The sequence below is a fragment of the Choristoneura fumiferana genome, chromosome 13 (genome assembly GCF_025370935.1).
Source record: "Choristoneura fumiferana chromosome 13, NRCan_CFum_1, whole genome shotgun sequence".
Lineage (NCBI taxonomy): Eukaryota > Metazoa > Arthropoda > Insecta > Lepidoptera > Tortricidae > Choristoneura > Choristoneura fumiferana.
Genome location: NC_133484.1, coordinates 3,610,649 through 3,635,901, shown reverse-complemented (window position 1 = coordinate 3,635,901; position 25,253 = coordinate 3,610,649). Strand labels below are relative to the sequence as shown.

Sequence of the window (25,253 nt, the reverse complement as noted above, 5' to 3'; positions counted from 1 at the left end):
AGCCTGGCAGATTGCACTGTAAAAGATTTAAGGTGTGTTTTGAAAGAGGTAGAAGGACAGGCTAAAAGGAGATTGGTACCTACACTCGTTCGTAACCGATACTGACGCCAGCAGTCAAGTAGCTGAAACGCTCGGAAAGGTATATGGGAGCAGAAGGATTAAAAAGAGGGTAATAACAGAACGTGGATGTTTCTAGGATCCCTTAATTCATTGTAATATGAAAATGAAAGTTAGAGTAGTTACCAAAAATTTAATAATTATCCTTTATTCATCAGTTACCGATTTAGTTCTAATTAAATACAACATTTAAATTATGCAACATTTGAACGTATGTTATTGTAGAGGTTGTATGCACTTTGCAGAACGTTGTCACAGTGAGTCATGGCTTTTAATATTATTTATTACAAAGACTTGTACTATGATCCATGGAGTTGCTATTTCCTTAAAATATTTTTCAAAGTGAAAGTTATTGAATTAAATAATATTAAGTAGGTATTAAAAGTCATTACTTTGGCTTAATGAGTAAACCTGTTAAATCTATTTATACAATCGTTCGATTTGTTTATAAAAACAATCAGTAAATTCAAGTATTAAATGACAGTAAAATGGATTAAACTGGTTAATCTCTTGAATAACTTATATTCGTATTATCTTATATGTTTTGTGAGTTTAGTTTAAAAAAAAATGATAACACTGATTTTAATATTTTTGAATGCTCTGTAGGTACTTTTTGACCTTTTACGGATTCATATTACTTACACAATGTTACTAACTGAGACATCAACTTAAAAAAATGCACCAAATAGCGACTCCATGGGTTCTGGAAACATGGCGTACTACGAAATATCCAAGCTTTAAGTATTACTGAAATTCATTCATTCATTTTCAATATGTTCACCATCAGTAGCACCACTCTGCACAAGGTTCTATCTACATTATTTATATGATTTTTTTCACTCTACATACACCATTCCACTACAGAACCCTTTAGTTCTCAAAGACATTCACCGAATTTCCTATGATTAATAAACAATAAAAAATGCTTAACAATAATTTTATAATCCTATCGACAATGCCATTCTTGCAACTGCCTGGATGTTGTCTGATAGCTCTTTAGTTCTGAAACAAAAAACGTCACTATGATTAATCTAATATAATAAATATCACACCTCAAAAATGTTTGTGACCAAACTCCTTCGAAACGGCTCGACCGATTTTTATGATTTTTTTTGTCAATTTTCGGTAGGTCTGAGAAAAGGATGTGAACTATTTTTCATACTTCTTCGCGGACCGAGTCGCACGCAACAGCTAGTAATCAAGGAAAATATAAAAAATATCACAGGTCACTAAGCGATAGAGCCTCCTAACGCCCAAGTCAATTTTTATATCTCAAAAACATAATTATCTAAGTACCATCGCTAAAAACCTGATTTTAAATAAAGAAAACCGCATTCAAATCAGTCCACCCGTTTAAGAGTTACAGTGCCACAGAGAGACACACAGACAGACACACACACACACACACACACACACACACAGACAGACACTCATAGCGGTCAAACTTATAATACCCCTCTTTTTGCGTCAGGGGTTAAAACCAGACATTAGACTAACCTTCCATTGCTTACTCCGTCGGTGAGTTTAAACATGTAGCTCGGACAAGTCTCCGGATGGAGGAACCGTGCGTGGAATAGAGTGCCCTGACAAATGCAATACAGCAACTCCGGTAGAGGCACGTTAGATGGCAGCACCTTCTTCTCGTAGAGAATCGTCGAGTACAACTGGGGATTAAGAAATTAAATTGTGAAAATTGATTGTTGAATTGAAAAGGGATATGGAGATCAAATTAATCTCTGCCTAATCCATTTGGGAATACAGGCGTGATGTTTGTGTGTGTGTGTGTGTGTGTATCTGCTGTAAAAACTTGTTCATGGAAAAAATCAAGTTTTAGGAATAATCAGAAGTACTTTATAGGTTTTTTGGTTGCGGCAATATGTATAGAAGTGGAGTTAGGAAGTTTAATTTTTTCACTGCTTCAGGGGACTTGTGTATTTGATATTAATTTCAGCTAGATACTATAGCTATAAGGGTTCCGTTTTTCCTTTAGAGGTATGGAAACATAGACACAGGAATTGAACATGTTTCTTATTTTATGTGGTAGAGCTTTACTGTAACCACTTGCTGGCTGCAGTACGAATGGGCCGGCTCGACCGGGTTAGTGCCACACTGCCACAGAATACCGGCGTGAAAATAGTAGTTTTGCTACTGTGTTTCGTACGGTGAGTGGGAGATCCGGAGGCCCAACTCCCCTCCCCCCTCCGGCCGCTTGGCCGGCAACACACCCGCAGTCCTAATAATGCTGTAGGTGTCCATGGGCGGCGGTGATCACTTACACCATCAGGTGACCCGCATGCTCGTTTGCCAGCTATTTGACATAAAAAAAATCTTTACTGCAATAATATTTTCTATACTTACTTTTAAAGCAGCTGTGACGGAAGCAGTGGCAAACCCTAGGCTAGGGCTGAAAAGGAAGGACAGTCCGGCGAGGTAACCAGCCGGCAGCGCGTACAACGCTGCGTCCGCGCCGCGCTTACGACACAGGTAACATATCACAGCCTGCAATGAACAGCATAATGGGTTGATTAAATATTATCGAGTTCATGATGAAGCTATGGTAGTACGGGAATATAACAGAAGAGAAAATGCGGCTAAAATGTTTAACAGAATTTTTAAAGATCGTATTTATAACAACTTATATAATACTTTATTTTTAAGAAGTTCTTTTTAACTAGATAAAGTAGATTTTTTTATCCATAAAGTCATCTGATTTCGTAACTCTGTTTTCTCGCTTGACTCTGGATTGGCTAATTAGTTATATACGTATAGCAGAGGTTGAGCAATTAAGGTAAAAAATATATGGTATTACTCATAATATCTGCCTCGATTGGGGGATCGACCCCGGGAACTCAAGCTTCATAGTGAACTTCTCTAATCACTTGGCTATCCGGAAAACACTTAACAAACAGATATAAAATATTTCTTTATAATTCAAGTTCTTGGTGTCAGGTTAGAATCACACCTCTCCAATTCTTCCGTGGATGTCGTAAGAGGCGACTGAGGATATAGGTTAAGGTATACCGTAGGCGACAGGCTAGCAACCTGTCACTATTGTACCGTTTTTGTCAAACTTAAAACCTAAAATTGCTAAAAGTGGCTCCGAAGCGGTAACGTTTCGTGTGCTCTGCCTACCTCATATGGGAATACATGCTTGATGTTTGTGTGTTGTCATTAATATACTATTATTATAGAGAAAAAACGATGCTTTTCGTATTGTGTGTGTGTGATCCTTGTCTTAAAATCAAGATAGCATACAGTAACAAATCGTACTCTGTAAATACCGATATATGAACCGAAGAAGAGGCCCATTCTGAAGTGCTTCGGTTGGATGGAAGACAACGCTCGCAGCGGAGAGCCAATCTTTGGCAGAATCACTCTGGCTAGCGTCAGAGCTGTGCCTACACCGAAGTACGCAACGGTACCCTGAAAAAAAAAACTATTCTTTAGATAATCCTAAGTCAAGCTTGTTTTAAACTGAACTAACTTATATAAGCTTAGGTACTATGGGTGATACCTATACAATACACATACAACTCTCTATAGGTAACTACATAACTAAGTAAAATCTATTCGTTAAATTCATGAGTGTGATGTTCAAACAAAAAAGTATTTTTTATTTAATAACAGTTTGGTCAGGAATTTTTATGCGATCTACACGTGATAATATTGTTTTTAGTACAAAAATCCTATAAAGTGCTTATTATCTTTTAATCGTTTTAAACGTATCCTCTACTAACGATTCTCCTGTGCTTTACTGGTAAAGACGGGATGCTAAACCACTGCTTGTATTTACCTTGAATATATGTCTCAAGCACGGTCCGCTGTGTGGACAGGGGCTGTCATCTTTTTCATTGTCATTTTTCCATTTCACCTTTTCTGGGGTGAATAACCTGAAATGAAATCGTGTATAAGATGAGGCACATTGTTTTTGTACATTTTTTTAATTTACTCCATATATTTGTACAGTAGATGTTTTGAGGTACAGTCACTATCTGATATCTGATATTGAACTTTTATACCCTTTCTATACTTCGTGTAATTCAAGGTTTGAATGAACGGTCAAATTGTAACACGTTTTTCAGTATTTCAACCACAAATCTACTACCAAATACCTACATGTACATTTATTAGCGGTATTTATTATGTTTTTAATATAGGAGTTGACACAATTTTAAATTGTGATTGGTTTTTTGGAGTCTTTTTGTATTTTTTATTTCAACTCCATTTGTTACTTTTACGGGTTCCCGTGAAAACCATATCGAAAATACAAACTGAGACATGGCACGCAGCACGGATTGCTGAGGACCTGGGTTCGATTCCCAGCGCTCGTCTCTTTTTCTGGTTTTTCTCTGCATCCATGTCTCAGTTTGTATTTTCGATACAATTTTAAATAGTTTCGTTGTTTCATTCAAAAACGTGTGCAAATTTTACCGTTAAGTTTCAAATGTTAAAATAGAGTATAGGTGTCCGTAACGAAAACGGCAAAAACGGTAGTTGTACTTTTGCCATATCTGTTTGTCTGTCTGTCAGTCCATCCGCAGCTCTGTCAGAGACTATCTGTGTTAAAATGCTGTAATTTTGCATGGATATAAAATATGTAGCAACTAAAAAAATTAGCTGTTTATTTCAATAAAAAAAATACACGTACATTTCATTAATTTACTACTTATTACTATACCTACCTACTACTACTACTACTACTTCTACTACTACTACTACTATAAACTATTACTACTACTACTACTATTACTAATTACTATTAACTATGCTCACAAATCAGGTTCTCACATCGACGTAAACTTTTAATGACAATAGAGGCATTGTAGCTTTCTATTATTGAAAGATTTAAAAAAATAACAGCTCCAAAGTTGAATTCACTTATTTCTATCCTGAGATAAGTTACTGATGGATTATAATTCAAAGTCGAAAAGAATCGAAACTCCTTGGGAATTGCCAACTTTATGCACATACATCGAAAATAACTATTTCAAACCTTATATATATAATACACTATTATAATATATAATTCACTATCATTTTGAAAGTCTTTTGCCACGTTCCATTTCCGTGGAAGTGTAACCTTTACTCATACTTGGAACATTTTGACATCACAATCACATTCATACTTACCTACTATCACTATCAACTGCATAACCCATCCCTTTGTTTAAACACAACAAAGTAAACTTTGAATCAATGAACAATCATTTCCTGCGCCATAATATAAACATGACTGTACAAGTCTGTTCTGATAACACATAAATAATATTGACAAAATTAATGAAGTGGACATTTGGACTTTTAAACAAATGGATTAAAGCTGTTGACGACTGGATGGCCGAGTGGTTAGAGAAACGAAAAATAAAAATTACGACAAATGTGATTGTACTCTAGTCTTGGGCCTTTAATAGTTATTTATGCAACTGTATCGTAATAGGGGTCCTTAAAACACGAGTGTGGTGTGCGACGATCTGCAGGGCTATTACGAAACTCGAAGTTCGTGTCGTGCGGTCCCTCTGACACTTATACTATTTAATACGAGAGAAACAGGGACGGTACGACACGAACTTCAAGTTTCGAGTTTCGTAGTAGCCCTGCTGCTGCTGCTTGTGCGCGCGGTTCGGCGCGCCCAGATGCTGTAATGATTTATGAAATCTCATTACGATACAGATATGTGGCCATAGACATGTTATATTCCAAAATGTCGACCAATGGATATACAATTTTACAGGAATGTTGTTGATGTAATATAACTGATACCAGAGAAGTTAGTAAAATCTTGTGATTACACTGGCAGATCAAAATGATTTACATAGGCGACGCCGCACGTGAAGACAAGAGTTAGTAAACAACATTATACAGTCCAATATTTGATAACACCTAGATAATTATTGATAAACTTAACGAATTCGACGCTTGAACTTTTGAACGAGTAAACTAAAGTATTTTTTTACCTACGTTGTTTCTATTAAAACCCAGGTATTTTTTTCAGAAGAAACTGGAAGTAAAGTAAATCCTACCAATATTATAAATGCGAAAGATTGTGCTAATGGATGTTTTGAGTGTGTGTTGTTTCTTTATAAAGGAAGGTTTTGTGAAGGAGTACCTTTACAGTAAAACAAATTTGGTAAGTAGATGAATAGATCTCTGGAATTTCACAAGGGCCGTTGTATCCCAATATTTCAACGCATTAAGATTTACTCATGTAAAATCCCAAAATCTTAACCACATTGTAGGATTATGAAAGTTTTCACTTGTGATCTTCAAACAGTATCGAAATTACAAACTAATATAACACGGTTATAGCACGCAGCACGGAATGCTGAGGACCTGGGTTCGATTCCCAGTGCTGGTCTCTTTTTCTGGTTTTTCTGTGCATCCATGTCTCAGTTTGTATTTTCGATATGGTTTCACGGGATACCCGTAAAAGTAACAAATTTGGAGTTAAAATAAAAAATACAAAAAGACTCCAAAAAACCAATCATAATCTTCAAACAGTGTTACTTAAAAATCCTAATTCAACTGCAGACCACATTGTGCTCTCGAGAAAAGCCGTGCGCAAAAGCTAGGTTCTGTAAGATACAATTTTAAAGGTTCTTACCAGAATAGTGGTGTTCGCTCTTTTTTGTCTCCTTCTAAGCGCATGAGGTAGAAAAGGAACGCACTACTCAGCATGAACATGAGCGTCTGTTTCGATTTTGTCATCGAAATGTAACCAGCTCTTTCCGCAGTACGAAGCCAGTACTCCAACATCTGTGAACAGCAATCATTATTATTTTGTTATTGATATTTCACGAGCGAAGCGTCTCCGTCCCACCTGGGGCAAAAATATTTTCGGTCATTTTTTCCGGATGTCTATTGAGGAGAATACGGAAAACATTTCTTAAAATGTGAATTTTTGGGAGAAAGTTCTAGATAACTGTTTTTTTGTGACTATTTGTTTTTGGGAATTGTTCAAGATGGCAGAGTCATGGCGGTTGAAAACTTAAAAAATGTGTTGTCATCATGGTTTTCATAAATAATACATTTTTTAATATTCATTGTTCATTCATTAAGTACTGGTAATTATTGATCTGGCCACAGTTTGCAATGAGCCCCGACTATCGACCTTTAAAGGAGTTTTAGACAAGAAACTTGATTTTTTTCCCTTTTTAGCTGTTGCGTTGCGTTTTCGATTATATTTTTTTTATTAAAAGACCATCATTAGGGTGAATGAATTTATGGCAAGCGCGCAAACCACACTGTCCAGCGCTTGTCCTGAAGATTTTTTTCTGAAAAGACCGGAACGTGACGTATCATTTGATTTCAATGGATTAGTTGATAAAAAATACTTACCAAGCTGGAGAAGAGATTGATGACTAGACTTCTCCGGCTAGGTGGCTCAAGGTATATGCAGACTCCATTTATCGTGCTTGGTATTAAAAAAATAGCGTGGTATTGGAATTTACTACCAAGCATTCGTCTGAAAAATACAATAAGATATCTCTAATAATTGATTGTATCATCAAAACTATCATTTAATAATACGGAAAATAAAACAATTATACGGCTACTTAATTACACATTATTCCATTACTAAGGCAATTATTACTGCCTAACGAGTTATTATCGAGATCCATCTATTTACATGTCAAATTCAATCGAAATCCGTCCGGCTGGACTAATTTAATACAATTTAACTAACTGATGATTCAGTTTTTTTTAACTCGCAATTCTCCTCATTTGGGCGGAGATTTTGAAATGTGTGACGGCTTTGAAAAGTGGTCACTGGTTTTTATTTGCATTTGCTAAATCTTTATCGATCTTGTCTTTGTGTTAAAAATTAACCTTACATCACTTTTAAAAGTATCCAAGTGCCCTCAATTGATCAGTCATCTGAGTTAATAATCTATCTAATACCTTTAAACGAGCAATTCTTATAATATATATATAAATGTTATATGTTCTTTTATTCTTGTATATACGTTGTTCTTGTATATTTACGTATATTATGGAGATCTCAGAAACGGCTCCAATGTTTTCTATGAAATTTGATATGTAAGGGTTTTCACACACACACAAACATCACGCCTTTAGTCCCAAAATGGGGTAGGCAGAGCACACGAAACGTTACCGCTTCGGAGCCACTTTCAGCAATTTTAGGTTTTAAGTTTGACAAAAACGGTAGGTACAATAGTGACAAGTTGCTAGTCTGTCGCCTACGGCATACCTTAACCTATATCCTCAGTCGCCTCTTACGACATCCACGGAAGAAATGGAGAGGTGTAATTCTAACCCGACATCATACGGGTTTTCAGGGATGAAAAATCGATCTAGCTTGGTCTTACCTCCGGGAAAACGCTTGGTACCGAGTTTCGCCCAGATATTACTACATTAATGTACGATACATTATTAAAAATAGAAAATTACCTGAGAACACATCCCAAGGTACAGCAAGTACCACAAACTACGGCGCCCAGCAGTGTAGACCGGGCATAGTACTGCCCCATTTTGATCCATTCTTCTTTGTTTTTTAACTTTTTTCCTCGCATCGCGATTTGTGCCTACAAAAATAAGTTTTTGTTAAAAAAAATTTTTTTTTGCCTGCCATACTTTTTTTTAACTATCATGCATTATTATCCAAGATTTAAAAAAAGTATTTACTGGTCCAGCCAGTCCAGTTGGTCTAGGTCGCTGTGGCGTAATGTGACAAGGCAAGCATAGAGAAGCCAGTTCAAATTTTTATTTACAGACAGATCTATAGATCTGGATCTGGATCTTCATTATGGCTATAATTTGCCATCTACATCCGTCTACTGCTCGTAATTTCCGCGATGTTATCGGTCCACCTAGTGGTAGGTCTGTCAATACTGCGTCTTCTAGTTCGTGGTCGCTATATACGTGGTTATGAACCTTTCTCCTTCAACGGATATTTGTGCTTCGAGCGCTTTGGCCTGCCTATTGCCACTTCAACTTACATTCCAGGAAGCTCAATCACGAACCAGGGTGAACCATCGTGCTATTAACGTCATGTTAACATCTCATACATTTGTTAAAGAAATCATAGCGGAATTTATTATGAAAAGGTTCAACTCTAGTACGTGACTCGTACGTTGCTCGCCTGTACATATTCTTCTGTTAACATTATCACAAACTTACCGCATAGATTAAGGAATAGAATTTAGCACTGCCTATGAAGGAATGCATGTATGTGTATGGAATGGAGTCCACGCAACTCTCATTCCATGGATGGAGAAGGACATTGCAGTCTAAATCTGGGTACGCCTTGGCAAAAAAGGGCTTGCTTATTTCCATCATTTTGCGATTTCTTTTGAGTTCAGGCTACCTGAAAGTAAACAATTATACCAATTATTTTCAATTTCATAAATAACATTATCAGAGGGTACTTTACTATCGATTACTAGCAACCTGAAGCCTTATTAATTAATACGCTTAGAGCCCATTTCACCAGTCATATAAAATCCTATGAGACAGATATCTGTGATGCCGTCTCTGTTTATTTTGTCCGAATAAACAGAGATAGCAATTTTGAACATGAAACTACCGTGAGACTCACTCATATTAAATATAATGACCCGGATAACTCACGTCTTAAATCGAGTTTAGCTCGACATGTTTCGGGCTAATCCGTAGCCCTTCGTCTTCGGAGCAACGCGACTCAGCGGCTGCTGCAACACGCGCACTGCGCGCCGCCGCTCTGCTCGCGCGACTACCCGACGAAACTGACACCGGCACACAAACTACCCGCGTTTTCATCATCATTACAACTGTCAAATGTAGGGTAGCACACAACACTAACAATATCGCTCTGTAAAGGTACGTTCACACACACCGATGACGCAGCACGAGTATTTGAGACTGGACGAAACGTTTCCACAAGGGTATCGGAGCACATACGCAGTATGAGGAAACAGGACGACAAGGGGTCTGCTGTGGCCGAGCACTCAATGAACTCGGATTCGACGCACTATATCAGATTTGATAAGGTATCTGTACTTGCGAGAGAGAAATTTTTCATTCCGCGGAAAGTGCGTGAAGCCATCGAGATTAGTCGTCGGCCGAATTTCAACCGGGATTGTGGTTGGACGGTACCTCCGAGTTGGAAAACGGTGTTAAATACTCGTGCTGCGTCATCGGTGTGTGTGAACGTACCTTTACAGAGCGATATTGTTAGTGTTGTGTGCTACCCTACATTTGACAGTTGTAATGATGATGAAACGCGGGTAGTTGTGTGCCGGTGTCAGTTTCGTCGGGTAGTCGCGCGAGCAGAGCGGCGGCGCGCAGTGCGCGTGTTGCAGCAGCCGCTGAGTCGCGTTGCTCCGAAGACGAAGGGCTACGGATTAGCCCGAAACATGTCGAGCTAAACTCGATTTAAGACGTGAGTTATCCGGGTCATTATATTTAATATAAACAGAGATAGCATCACATTGATCCGTCACATAACACCAGTGAACGGTGAAACATGCCCTTAGAGTCACAACCGCTTTCACCGCTTCTTTCCGTCGCACTATATAAGATAAGAGTAGAAAAGATGGTAAATACGAAAGAGAATGCTAATGCGCTTAGCTAGATTTGTAAACTATAAATTACTGTAGCTATTCATGAAAACCATGTTAAAATCTGTTGCGTAGTAAAGGTATGGGGCTCAAAAGTTAGTCCGTTAGACGGCAGGAAGTCGTATTATAAAAAGTGCCTATAAAGCAGTACCATGATGGACTGACAGACAACACAAACCCATTTAAATGACAGACTTTCATATATTTAACAGACATATTACTCGACAAACATAAAAGATAGCGGATAGATAATAATAATATCTTGGGACAAATTACACCAACTGACTTAGAACAAAACTAGAAATTGAACAACAAAACAGTTTTATTTAGAAACGACAAAATGCGCGTATTTCCGAATGGAGTACGCACACACACAATCAAACAAATTATCATGGCCAATGAGGTTGTTGTCTACTACATTTTTTTACAGAAGGAAAGCATTTGCGCTCTTCAGTAACAGGTGCTTTAGAATTGGACCATGAACTCTTCATTGACAATGTTCAAATAGCAATTGACATAATCAAACAACAACTACACTGGACTACGTATCATGGATGATTGCAGTAATTTTCCACCTACAGGGAAATCTAGTAAATTGAAGATGTTGTGGGCGTTACAACACTATAGATTCTACTAGTTACTAAGAACAGAACAGATTGAACTCTTCTCAGGTTGCTTGTTTCTACTATGCTACTTAAGCAGCAGCACTAGCGACATCTATGTATGAGATATGTATGTATAGGAAAAATTCGTGTCTTGGTTCCTGTTCAGCAGTGGTGTAGGAGTTATAGCACGCAGCACGGATTGCTGAGGACCTGGGTTCGATTCCCAGTGTTGGTCTCTTTTCTGGTTTTTCTGTGCATCCATGTCTCAGTTTGTATTTTCGATATCGATATTTCGATTTTCGATATTCAGACACGTGCCCATTTCAATACATCACCGATACCGCAACAGTTAGTAACAGTATACCAGTGTACGATGCTTTATTTAGTTGAAAACGAAAAGTTTCTCGCTCGCTAATCCTGCCGTAAAGCAGGAGTGCTTGCACTGTTGTGTTTCGGTGTGGAGAGTAAGACAGCCGCTGAAATTACTGCCACTTGAGGTATCCCATCTTACGCCTCTAGGTTGGCAACACATCTGCAATCTTCCTGGTGTTGCAGGTGTCTATCTATGGGCGGTGGTGATCTCTTACCATCAGGAGACCCACTTGCTCGTTTGCCATCCAGTCGAATAAAAAATAAATAAATAAAACGTCATAATCATCATCATCATCATCCCAGCCTATATTACGTCCCACTGCTGGGCACAGGACTTCTCTCACAATTAAAGGGCTTGGAACATCGTTTCCACGCGGGCCTTCACACACACACTATTGAATGTTTTCCTTCACCGTAAAGCACGTGGTAAAAACTCAGAGATGCAGAGACGGGGTTTGAACCCACGATCGTCTGCTTGAGAGGCGATAGGCCAAAACCACTAGGCCACCACGGTTTTTTTACAAGCTTTTAATTAACTTGCCTTGTTCGTTTATTTATTTCTTTATTTATTTACGAGTGGGTCAAATCTTGCAAGTTAAATTCAGTAGTCCGATCGACTTGAAATTTGGTAAACTTATGTAAATCTGGTGACAATACAATAATCTGATACTGACATCCTGGTAGTGAAGCCAGGATCGTCTCCACAGGACGGAGCTCGTCAACGGTTAATGTCATCGACTTGTTTGGTATTCAAATGTAGTTTGGGTGACAATACAAGTACAGTCAACAAAAAGTACAGTCAGAAAAAAAGTCAGCAAATTATCACGCGCTGTTCCCTCGAGAACTGTGCATTTTTCCGGAATAAAAAGTAACCTATGTCACTCTCGGGCTCATAAACTATCTCTGTGCCAAAAATCACACACTCCGTTACGGCGTGAAAGACGGAAAAAACACACAAACATACAAACACACTTTCTCATTTATAATATTAGTATGGATTTACGACGAACCCATGACTTTTAACCCTTAAGACGCTAAAATATTCACCCAATTGCATTGAATAGAAAGACTCAACCTAAAAAGAGTACAATCATCGTTGATAAATTAACATACACTTTATATATGTATGTTGTGATATGTATGTTGTGAACACTGTGTATGCGCTATCTGCAATTCATTAGGTCCGTTGAACTGTAAATCACTTAAAACGAATCACGTTAGCAACTTAAAGTCAATCTTATCATTGTTAGATAGAGCTCAGATTTGTTTGTTATCGCATAATGATGAGATACAGGATGCTGCGTGCTGAAGGCTTAGGTCATGAATATTGTACATGGCTTTAGGTTTGCGTTTAACCTTAGACTTTGTTTTAACGAGATATACAAGCATCGACATCTATGTTAGACTGTATGTTTCTTACATTTTGACTTGATTTTGATCGGTCGATCGATTTTGACGACCAGCCAAGTGGTTAGAGAACCTGACTACGAAGTTTCGGGTTCGATTCTCGGCCGGGGCAGATATTGGTATGAATAATACGAATGTTTGTTCTCGGGTCTTGGATGTTCAATATGTATTTAAGTATGCATTTATCTATATAAGTATGTTTATCCGTTGTTTAGTATCCATAGTACAAGCTTTGCTTTGTTTGGGACTAGGCCAATTGGTGTCAAGTGTCCCATAATATTTATTTTATTTAAAAAAGAATGGCGCACAAAATTTGTTCACAGAGCGGATTTGTGAATATATAATAATATTGAGGATTCATGGACCGCACGTTTTGTTCCAAACAGCTAGTCTAGTGCCGTAACGTACATAGATGTCAATGTGTATGTCGGCGGCCGATCGTAAATCCACCAGATCACGAAATTTCTAGGCATGTCGTGAAATGTGAGGCCGTTTTCACGATGTTCCTTGGATTTTCGTGATCTGGCGGATTTTACGATCGGTTGTCATAGAGTCATAGAGCCATTTACTGCTTAAGACCTACACAATCGATATCTAAATGGAAATAGTGTACTTAAGTTTATTTTTTACAAAACAACCGGGTTCGATTCCCGAGCTGAGAACAGGTTTTTTTTTAAATGTATGAATGCAGTTTTTCTTCTTATTAAAATCGATGACATGGTTCCTAAGAACAGACCTTCGTATGTCTTGTAGTTTCAGACTTTCCCATACTGACCGATTTAAATGAGACACCCTGTATATATATTTTTTATGGTATCATTTAATAATATTGTAAATCTGTTTTAAAAAAATATACCTCGTTGAGGTTTTTGCCGGATTCTTCTCAACAGTACATTTTTTTACACGGTGGTACATTTTTTTGACATTCATAAGTGCTTGTTAGAACCTTTGATTTGATATTTATATAATAACCTTTAGCATTTCTGTAAAAAACGCCCTTGACAGACGGACAGACAGACGGAAAGACGAATATTCAGACAAACAACAAAGAAGCAGATGCATGCGGTAAGACCTTGTGCAAGGTCCGCCCGGATTGCTACCACTATCGTGCTCGCTAATCCTGCCGTGAAGCAGCAGTGCTTGCAATGTTGTGTTTCGGCGTGAAGAGTAAGACAGCCGATGAAATTACTGGCACTTGAGGTACCTATCCCATCTTATGCCTCTAGGTTGGCAACGCATTTGCAATCCCCCTGGTGATGCAGGTGTCTATGGGCGGTGGTGATCTCTTACCATCAGGAGAACCACTTGCTCGTTTTCCATCCAGTCAAATAAAAAAAAACGCCGCAAAAATTCATGAATTTAATTCGCTTATCCCTCCAACTCTACCGAAATCAAACAAATTAACTAACCGCTAATATTTAATTAAAAATTAATCATGTGATTAATAAATCAACAGACACGTTTAGAGCAATCATCGGCGCGTTAAGTGTTAAGATATTAAACGGCGTAATTAGGGAACAAAACAAACGAGTAATTCCGATTTCGGGCGTATACAGAGCACACCAAACATTATTATTGTACGTAGCGTCAGATTGTTGAATGTAGCGTAAGATTAGCGTGACGGTTCCGAATATAATATTTACAATACAATACAATAACTCTTTATTGCACACCAACACATAAGCACTACAGAAAACACAGAACCCATAGAGATTTAGGTAGGGGGGTATTTAGTACGATTGTCGATTTTCTAGCGTCTTTCGAAGTAGTTCAGCTATTCGACAAAAAAGATGGCCGCTTTAAATTTCTACCAAAAGTATGGTATTTGGCACTGCCGTTAATCTATTGAAGTATACTTTATGAGATTTCAAAACGCGATTTTCCTATTGATTTTTGTAAGATTAGTGAGTAGCGACGTTATTAATTTTCCCAATTCTATTGACTATGTTTATTTGTATCAAAACAATTAACTAATAACCCTCAAGTACAATATTTTTTATTATACTAATGAGCTGTTTCACCACCCATTGATTAATTTTATTTGACGGATAAATGTGAAGCCGAGAAGTGAAAACAAACAGAGACAGCATCACATTTATCCGTCAAATAAATTTAATCAATAGATTACGGAGTAAGATATCAATTCTGATTAATAAATGATCGATTTCTGGACTTAAAAGACCCTAGCTCCAGATTTCATGAAAAATTACAGACATGTAAACTGTCTATTCTGAAATAATTCATCAAAATAAATGCTGAGCTGATTTCGTCATCATAACTCAAACAGATGATTTTATCTTAATCCTAGCAAATTAGGCTAAGCTCAGATATAAAGTGATTATGCTTATGTGGCATTAGAAAACTAAATGCATAGTCTTTAAATACTGCTATCAACTGTGACAGCGTATTTAATAAGTTAGGTCTTCTTTAAATTGGTCTATACGGTTGTTGTCATTGAAATCGATTAAGAGGATTCATAAAGTGCTTAGATTGAAACCGAAAAATATGGTTTTATATTTATTTTCTATAACCTGGGGTTTTGATACATTTTGAAAACAATGATAGGTATTATTAGTATTTTTAATTTAACCGACTTCAAATAAAGATGTTCTAAATTGTTTATTGGTTTAATTCAGTCACCTAAGACATCAAGGAGGAGGAAATATATTTTCTTATTCGGTCTTACATAAATTCCAAAAAAATATAGTTTTTTCGAAGTAAATTCTATGTCTATTCTTATACTGACCAGGATATTCGGTTGTGGAATTCCTTACTGATTGACTTACGACGGGCAAAATCTCTGTCACTCTTTAAATCTAGGCTTAAGGAGCACTATCTGTCATCGTGTGATAATTATCTATCCTATTAAATCCTTTATTATTTAATTTATTTATTCATTAATTTATATGTGGCTGTTTATCCCATTGCCTATATTTATTTTAGACGTGTATAATATGTACGATAATGTGTATGTGTAGATGTGTTTTTGTTGTATTTTAATTTTTCTGATCTACTGTTAATGCACCACCTGCTGTGAACTAGTCCTTCCTTCTTTCTGTAAAAAGGTTGCCGCGAAGAGATCGCTCTTAAGCGATAAGGCCGCCTATTGCTTACCTTGTAATTTTCTCTGTGTACCTGTTTTCTATATCTGTGTAATTGTATTGTATTTTAAATCTTTTTATTTATATTACCCACTGTTTATTAAAATTCTCTAAATTTTTGTTACATTAGCATAAAACCTAAAAACAAAAAATAAACAAATTATTAGGCGTTTGCTCTACAGTTGGACAGACATAGGTTAAGAAATAAATAAATATTAAAATAAAATACGCACCAAGAAAAATCACAACTGTGTACACCAATCACCGCTGAATGCCTTGTATTTCCCTCAGTCAAAATAAACCGCTAATTAAAAAAAAAACACAAGCACAAACAAGTGTAAAGTTCATGCCACAGTCTCAGTATTAAATTGTGTAACTCTACGCACTCGCGATAAGGTTCGAAATTAAAATGCGGTATTACGAATTGAATGAGCACTTTGTTTGATGGGGAGCGCGTGCGTCGCCTAGAGCGTGAGTGTTGGTTTGGAGTGCGCGCGCACCGAGACTAGTGTTGCACTGCTTGGTAAGGGCCAGCGTCCACGAATGTACACATCGTGTGGATCGTATCAAGCGAAATAAGTACACACGTAAATTTGCACTAAATCACGCTTAATTAAAGTCAAAGTCAACATCAAAATAACTTTATGCAATTTAATGCAATGCAAATGAGGCATTTGATGTAATTTTTACTTAGTTGATAATTAAACGGGTATAGTGATTACTTTATTACAAGTTGACAGGTTTTGCTGCAATTATAAAAATAACATTTTAAGTTAGTATTTTTTTTATTTCGCTTTGTCTATTAGGGTAAGTACCTTGATTTCTTTAGAGTTATAATAATAAATTCTTACAATTCCCAAGAAAAACTAACCTTTTTTTATTCCTATAAGAATAAAAATTACAGACATGCTTTTCTACCTAAAAAATAGGTTTTATTATGCAAAGCGTACAGTGTCTATACGTGGACATCAACCTTAAAAGTATTTCTAGCAGAACTAGGCGTTATCGCGTCTATTAATACTAGGGTCGTGAGTTCGACATTAATGTAATACTAGCTTATGCCCGCGACTTCGTCTGCGCGGATCTAGGTTCTACTGGCATAAAAGGTATCCTATGTTGATCTTTGGGGTTCAAACTACCTATACACCAAATGTCGGAAGTTTTCGGAAGGACGTGTCAGATATTTTTGCACGCTCCGCTGTGGGATTATTAATGCTGGTGACTGTACTATGAAGCATAACGCGTGTCTTATCTAGTAGTAGATCAATCGTTTTTAACATTAATAGGTGATTTATGAGCCTACAGTGATTTAGTGGCAACTAAAAAATGTAGATTTAAGACTAGAGGCAAATGCGCGATTGTTTCCATAAATCGCTATAAAGTGAAATTGTGTAAAATTGTACCTATTTTATTTGTGTGTCTTTTATAATAGTGAATAAATGTCTTCTTTATTTCAAAGAATAGCTCTATCATGCAGTTTTATTGTATTTTAAAAACATAAAAGCAAAACAACGGAAAATACAGAAGTATTCCTACGTAAAAGTAAGACTGGCAGACAATACACAGTCTAAATCACGAGCTATATAAGTAAGTATATAGCTATTCTATAGACCTTAATATTTTGGGAAACTTATCTAAAATACTTTTCAAGCACATAAATTTTACGTTCCTTATATCCACTTGCATAACTGATAAGTACTATAATTGTTTGCCTGTATTTTTATTTTTACTTTTATTTTTGTTTGTGTGTGTGTGTGTTGAATTTGTGTGAATAAATGTCTTTTGACTTCCTCTCTCTCTCTGTCCTACTACGAAAAGCTCACATAGTTGAACGTTTTTTATATCCAATTAGGTGGTTACTTGTCTTAATTGGGCCAATAACTTTTTTACCGACACTAATCTGTCCGCGACGTTTTTCAAACGATTGCAGATTTTTGTAAGTAAACATGTTTTTTCTGTAATTTAATAGATGGTGTACATGAATACATGCCATTCTAGGTAAATTCAACCTATTAAACCGTGAAATATCTTGTTGGAAGTACGATTTTTTGGTAACGTCAGAGACAATTTTGGTAACGTAGGAGACGCCCAAAGTGTCGGTAAAATAGTCGGTTCACAATCGATAGTTGTAACGTTTTTAATTTGTTAAATTGTGTCGATATTTGCAACGTCACAATTTTTCAATAACGGTGTGGTAAAGTATAAGTAGTAGAGTAGTACTATTATATCGAGGGATGTACTCTTAATACAAGACTCGATGTAAACTGACCCTAACGCAAACGCGTTCGCCACAGTTTGACGAATCAAAAGCTTAACAAGCGAGCAGTACCCTTAGTCTAAGTTTTCGGTTACAAAATACGTCTCGATCGCGTTCGCGTTAAAATCTCAATTTGTATGGAAACACAAACATCGCAAACGTTCCGCTTGAGGCGCTGTTCGAGACGTATTTTGTAACCGAAAACTTACACTAAGGGTACAGACGCTTAAAAATATCGCGCGATATGAGCATTAGCGTAGACATGGGGAAAAGTGTTACATTTTGATATCAGTGACTGACGATACCGTTCCAAAAAAGTCACAGTGAAAAGTCATCGTGACTTTGTCACGCCTGTTACTCGTGTCACTGTTACATTTTGATATCAGTGACTGACGATACCGTTCCAAAAAAGTCACAGTGAAAAGTCATCGTGACTTTGTCACGCCTGTTACTCGTGTCACTGTATGATATTTGTGACACGTCACGGTCCTGTTATGAACGTTTTTTTGGCACACTGTTATTTCAACGTGACTATATCACGCGCGTTATTCAGTCATACTAATATTATAAATGCGAAAGTGTGAATGTTTGTACATTTGTCCGTCTTTCACGTCGGAACAGAGCGACAGATCGACGTGATTTTTGGCATAGATAGTTTTATGAGCCAGAGAATGACATAGGCTACTTTTAATCCCGGAAAAATGCATAGTTCCCGAGGGAAAAGCGCGCGATAACCGAATTCCACGCGGGCGAAGCCGCGGGAAAAAACTAGTATCACCATATGATATTGCCGCGATGCTATTTCGCCACTTCCGAACACTCCCGACTGAGCCCGATTAGAACCGAGTCACAGTCACAGCGCTCCACGGCGTCGTGATTTGAGTAACAGAGACTGCGCTAGGCGCTAGGAACAGTAGGAACGTAAGTGATTTTGTAACGTTCTTTTGTGAAAAGTCACAGTGACACCTTTTGACGGCGAGTCACTGTGACTTCGTCACCGTGACGTTATTTATCCCCCATGTCTACATTAGCGTACTTCCAGTCGGGCCTTAGCCTAAGTAAATGCACTCGAACGTTTGTTAATTGCCTTCTAAGTCTGCTAATTACGAACACTGACCTACCTAGTTCAACACAATGACATCACATTACGAAAAATTTGCTCGTAAACGTGCGCAATGTCAGTGGAAAATTATCAGTTGCGACATAGACTAACAGAAATGAGGAATACTCATCCTCATCCCAGCCTATATACGTCCCACTGCTGGGCACAGGCCTCCTCTTAGAACGAGAGAGCTTGGGCCGAAGTTCCCACGCGGGCCCAGTGTATATTGGGAACTTCACACATACCATTGAATGCTTCGCATTTTTGTGCAGGTATCCTCACGATGTTTTCTTACACCGTAAAGCTCGTGGTAAATTGCATATGTAATTTCGCACATGAATTTCGAAAAACTCAGAGGTGCGAGCCGGGGTTTGAACCCACGATCCTCTGCTTGAGAGGCCATAGGTCAAACCACTCGGCCACCACGGCTATGAGGAAGAGAGGGATAGAAGAGGATTTTTGAACGTAAGTCGGACGGTTTGAAATGTCTAATGTTTGCTCAAACAATGTAATAGAACCGACCGTGTAGCTTAGCAAAGTGTCAAACAAAGACAGTATTTGTGACAATACGTGACAAGACGTGTGATGACTCGGAAATGTTAGAAAGTGAAGTTACATTCATTTATTTGACGAATGAATTGACTGTTGATTAGTGACTTTTCGCTGTGCAGCTAAAGGTATATAGGTAGCTAACGGGTTCTATTGTAATGTTTTTATATTTAAAATGTATGTTTTTTATTTATTTGCTTCAAAGCAACAAAAAATGAAATTTTACTGGTAGGTAATTAAAAAATAATTTGTTTTCCGGGTTATAATGTTTATAGAGTTTGGACCAGATGGCCTAGTGGTTAGAGAACCTGACTACGAAGCTTGAGGTCCCGGGTTCGATTCCCGTGTCGGGGCAGATATTTGTATGAAAAATACGAATGTTTGTTCTCTGGTCTTGGGTGTTTAATTTGTATTTAACTATGTATCTATATCTATATGTATAATTATATTCATCCGTTGCTTAGTACCCATAACACAAGCTTTGCTAAGCTTACTTTGGGACTAGGACAATTGGTGTGAATTGTCCCGTGATATTTATTTATTTATTTATATAGAGTTTCTTTTAATTGAAATATTTTTATTTGCTTTAACACTATGTGGATAAAAGTGATGTTGGAATTAATAAATACCTACTAACTTATAAAAGTTTTAATAATGCTAGCTGCCCTCTAACAGTATGCATGCAAAACTTTTGGCTTAAATCTAGGTACCAAAATTAACAAAGATCAAATTATTAAAACTGCACAATCCATACTAATATACATATATTAAAAATGCGAAAGTGTGTGTGTTTGTATGTTTTTCCGTCTTTCACGTCGAAACGGAGCGACGGATCGTGATTTTTGTCATAGTTTATGGGCCAGAGAGTGACATAGGCTACTTTTTATCTCAGAAAAATACAGTTCCCGAGGGACCAGCGCATGATAACCGAATTCCATACGGTCGAAGCCGCGGGTAAAAGCTAGTATTACACATACTTAATAAAAAAAAAACATTATAAACCAAAATAAATATCCTAAGAATTATTACAGTAAAATTAAAATTAAATAAAACAAATGTCGTAATCAAAACTATTATTCCCTTAAATTAATAAAATCATTGAGGCTATTAAAATTGCGAGCTATAAGCCAATTTAATAAAAATAATTTAAATTTTCGCATTTGCAACTATAATAAGGATGGTAATTTATTAAAAAATATTTATTAAAATTTATTATGTTTATTTTTAGTTGTTTAATGATGTTAACAGAACTAACCTCTAGACTAGAGGTTAGAGTACCTAGATAATAACTGTTGACTTTACTGCACACAAGATGTAGGAGATCTGAGTATTTGATATCAATCCTATTAATATCCCACTAATATGCGACTTTTGATGCTAGACGGATTTTGATGAAATTTTGCACATAGGTGACTATGGCTTGAGGCTAAATATTTCAAGATTCTTATTTTTTCTTTTGAGATACAAATCCTTTAACCTTCTGGGTCCTCGCGTAAAAGGACCAATTAGCCGAATGTACTATATAAAGTACAAATTGTTCATTGAATAAAGAATTCTAAGAATTTTGAAATAATACCCAAAATAACAAAGTTTGTAGGTCAACCACGTATACGTCTTAAGCACTAAATTGTTAAAATACGTCAGGACTCAGGAGGTTAAAAACTCATTTTAGTTGAACAATACCATACAAATCACTTATTTGAACTTCATCACAATAGCGCAGAAAAAACATGTTTATCGTGATTTTTCGTGAATATTAATTATGTGTTTGCATTGCCACTAGGATTTAAATGAGCTGGCGTGCAAGTTTAAAACTTCTGTGTTTACACATAGGTTGCTATTACACTGCACTATTGGCTAGTCTTACATATTGAGTCGCAATTCATAAAATATCGAATCTTTTGACAATGTTTAATTTTTTAATAAAGCCAGAAAAACGAACGAAATTATCGAATAAAACTTTAATCGGAAATTGATTGCGACTGATATTAAAAGAAGAAGAATTTAATATGGTGTAAATGAAAGTTAACATAGCATGCTGAGGAGCAACTTAAGAAGATTGTATCTACTCATAGTTCATTGATATGAACATTCGTAAGGGAAAGCCTGTATTAAGAGCGTTTATACCTGCTGAGTTGGCAACGTTGCATTTTTTGTATCAGACCACATTTTTAATTTTCATTAAATTTTTATGGAAGGGTCGAGAAAAAACTAACAAAAATGCAACGTTGCCAGCTCAACAGGTATAAACGCTCTTAATCAGTTATGAGAGAATACTGTATGTACTTATCTGCACGTGAGTATTCAACTAGTATTTTATTGCCAGCGATGACCTATGGCTTTGAGACGTGGTCCTTGACTGTTGGCCTCTTGGAGCAACTCTTTGGTTGGTATCGTCCCTACCTAATATTTAATAATGTAGAGGCTTTAATAAGTATCCCAAATATATTTAAAATTAACCGCAAAGAGTTCGTTTATAGCAATCCCATGGGTTTTTTTTTACAATTTTACGTGATAAATTTTATGATAAGCCGTTTCCACGGTGTCAAACTATCTCCATATCAATTAATCAAGCGATCGTAATGAAATTTGTCATTTTAAGTATATAAACGCAACAAATAAACTTTATACTTTTATTTCTAATATTACTCAGGATAAGATTTACTAATCAAACTTTTGTATCATTTTAAAGTTATCGTTCTAAATAATAAATAAATTATATTTATCTATGATTGATGACACTTTTATCAGTTGTTTGTTACAAAGAATTATTTAATATGTTATTGTATGTGATTTGATGTAATTAAAATATATCACAGAAGTATAAAGTAAGAAAAAAAGAACTCCAGCAAGCTGAAACGCAACTGCGTATGTGGCTACAAAGCCTTATAAAATTAAATTTTCTCAGCTCAGTCTGCTACTAAATTACATGCGGCATGCCAAATTTTTGTCTCCAATTATTATAGCTACGGAGTAAAGCCACCTTGAAATTCCTTTTATTCTAAATACTGCAAGAATTTCTTAAAATACTCATTGCATCTCATTGATCTTCAAGAAATACGTGAAAACTAGAGTTTACCCGAGGCTTCGCACGCATAAAAAGGTAAAGGATAAAGGGATAAGTCCGCCTTTGTACAAGTATCTCAAAGTTTGTCAATTGTGTTTTGTTTATTTTCTTTTGACAATAAAGAGTTTACATACATACTTACATACATACATAAACTATTCGAACTGGTACAATTCAAATTCCGGGATTTTACAAAATTCCCCTGGGAATTCCCAAAATCTATATCGTGATTGTCATTGAGGTTGTGTTAAGGACAACTGTCCAAAATTTCAAGACTCCAAACCCAGCGGTTGAAATTTCAAGATAAAATCTACCCTACCCTGTCGGAATAGCGGGATAAAAAGTAGCCTATTTGTTATTTCAGACATACAGCTACCTACATACCAAATTTCATGACTCTAAGCCCAGCGGTTATTAATTCGAGATTTTATCCCTATTCCGTGAGAATATCGGGATAAAAAGTAACCTATGTGTTATTCTAGATGTTCAGCTATCTACTTACCAAATTTCATGCAAATCCGTTTAGCCGTTTTAGCGTGAAGGAGTAACAAACATACTCTCTCACTCACTCACTCACAAACTTTCGCATTTATAATATTAGTACGACACTGCAAGAATTTCTTAACAACTTGACAGTACCATAGTATCCAAAACCAAAATGCTTTAACCCGTTCGTGGATACTTTGTTTAGTGTAGTAAAGTTAAACCTTGATTTTGTGCACAAATCTTATATTGTAAGCTATTGTTATATAAATAGTACTTGATTGAGTAAACATTAATTTACGTCACAAAAAAGCCGTGGTGGCCTAGTGGTTTGACCTATCGCCTCTCAAGCAGAGGGTCGTGGGTTCGAACCCCGGTTCGCACCTCTGAGTTTTTCGAAATTCATGTGCGGAATTACATTTCAAATTTACCACGAGCTTTGCGGTGAAGGAAATCATCGTGAGGAAACCTGCACAAACCTGCGAAGCGATTCAATGGTGCGTGCGAAGTTCCCAATCCGCACTGGGCCCGCGTGGGAACTATGCCCAGCAGTGGGACGTATATAGGCTGGGATGATGATGATGATGATTGCTGTTTATGTTATACCTAGTGCTATCCACGAAGACGCGTGATTTTTGCAAAATTAGACGTTAATGACATTGTAATAAGAACCACGGCACGCGTCATCGTGAATGACTCTACCTATAGTAGTATATGTATTGTATAAGTATTGTATGTAAGGTAAAATATAATTTAAGATTGTAATCAACACAGTATTTTTTATCAGGTTGGTGTATGCTTCTTGTTTATTTAAAAAGTAAAATAAACTTTGAACTTTGTTCATGAATGTTCGTTTTGTTTGCTAATTTATCTTTGTAGTTTTTTGTTTTATATTTGAGAAAAGCACCGTACAAGCTTCGAACAATAAGTGCTATACTAAGTCCCTTTAGTAATGTTACTATACTATAACAGTTTATTTCTTTTCAGGCCTATAGAATTTGAAAATCGAACTTAGTATCGATTTGTCTTATCTCTCGCTTTTTTCATGTTGAAATGAAAGTGACAGATTAAAGTCAAGTTCAAATATTTGGAATTCAGTGTGTGGACCCAGCACTGTCATCAGCATTTTAAAAATAATTAAAACGTTACTTTGTCTCACGGCGTGAGCAAAATGCGATTTTGCTCACTGATTTTTAATAGCAAAACCTGCCTATTTGAGCTGCTGAGATAAAAAGAATATTTATATTGTATTGTTCTTTCTGTAAGTATGCCATAAAGGGCTCTTTTACATGTCACTGTTCCCGAGACGCCCGGCGAAAAAAGAATGCCATCAGTGTATAAAAATATATAAAAAAGACTTACCCAGAAATATACTCACAACTCACAAAACAATATCACTGCACGGGAAACAAAATAGAACTAAACTTAGATTATATCATAATATCTATCTGAATGAATACGATATCGTGTTAATTAGCATTTCAGCTGATTACGGTTTATCGTGAGAACGCTTATCCGCATAATTCGATTGTAATCGTAATTTGGATGGTAATTACAAGATTTTGAATTACTTGCTGTAACTCATTGGTTAGGTATGATGTAAACTAGCCGTTGCCCGCAACTCCATCAGCGAAGAA

The 25,253-nt window shown here is 36.6% G+C and overlaps 1 protein-coding gene across 4 annotated transcripts; it reads right to left on the bottom strand.

Annotated features, from left to right (window-relative positions):
• Positions 1-236: 236 nt before the first annotated feature.
• LOC141433900 (transmembrane protein 135-like) lies at positions 237-25,020 on the bottom strand. Of its 4 annotated transcripts, none has more exons than XM_074096014.1 (10): positions 24,979-25,020; positions 9,256-9,442; positions 8,527-8,660; positions 7,453-7,579; positions 6,719-6,870; positions 3,911-4,007; positions 3,388-3,540; positions 2,476-2,616; positions 1,615-1,781; positions 237-1,119 (listed from the first exon to the last, which is right to left on the bottom strand). In XM_074096014.1, exons 2-10 carry the CDS (start codon positions 9,412-9,414, stop codon positions 1,056-1,058), a joined length of 1,194 nt encoding a protein of 397 aa, XP_073952115.1. In that variant the 5' UTR covers positions 9,415-9,442; positions 24,979-25,020; the 3' UTR covers positions 237-1,055. The 4 variants fall into 4 exon arrangements, with proteins under 4 accessions (XP_073952115.1, XP_073952117.1, XP_073952114.1 ...); XM_074096016.1 differs by lacking the exon at positions 24,979-25,020 and adding an exon at positions 17,030-17,049; XM_074096013.1 differs by lacking the exon at positions 24,979-25,020 and adding an exon at positions 16,392-16,647.
• Between the last annotated feature and the right edge of the window lie 233 nt (positions 25,021-25,253).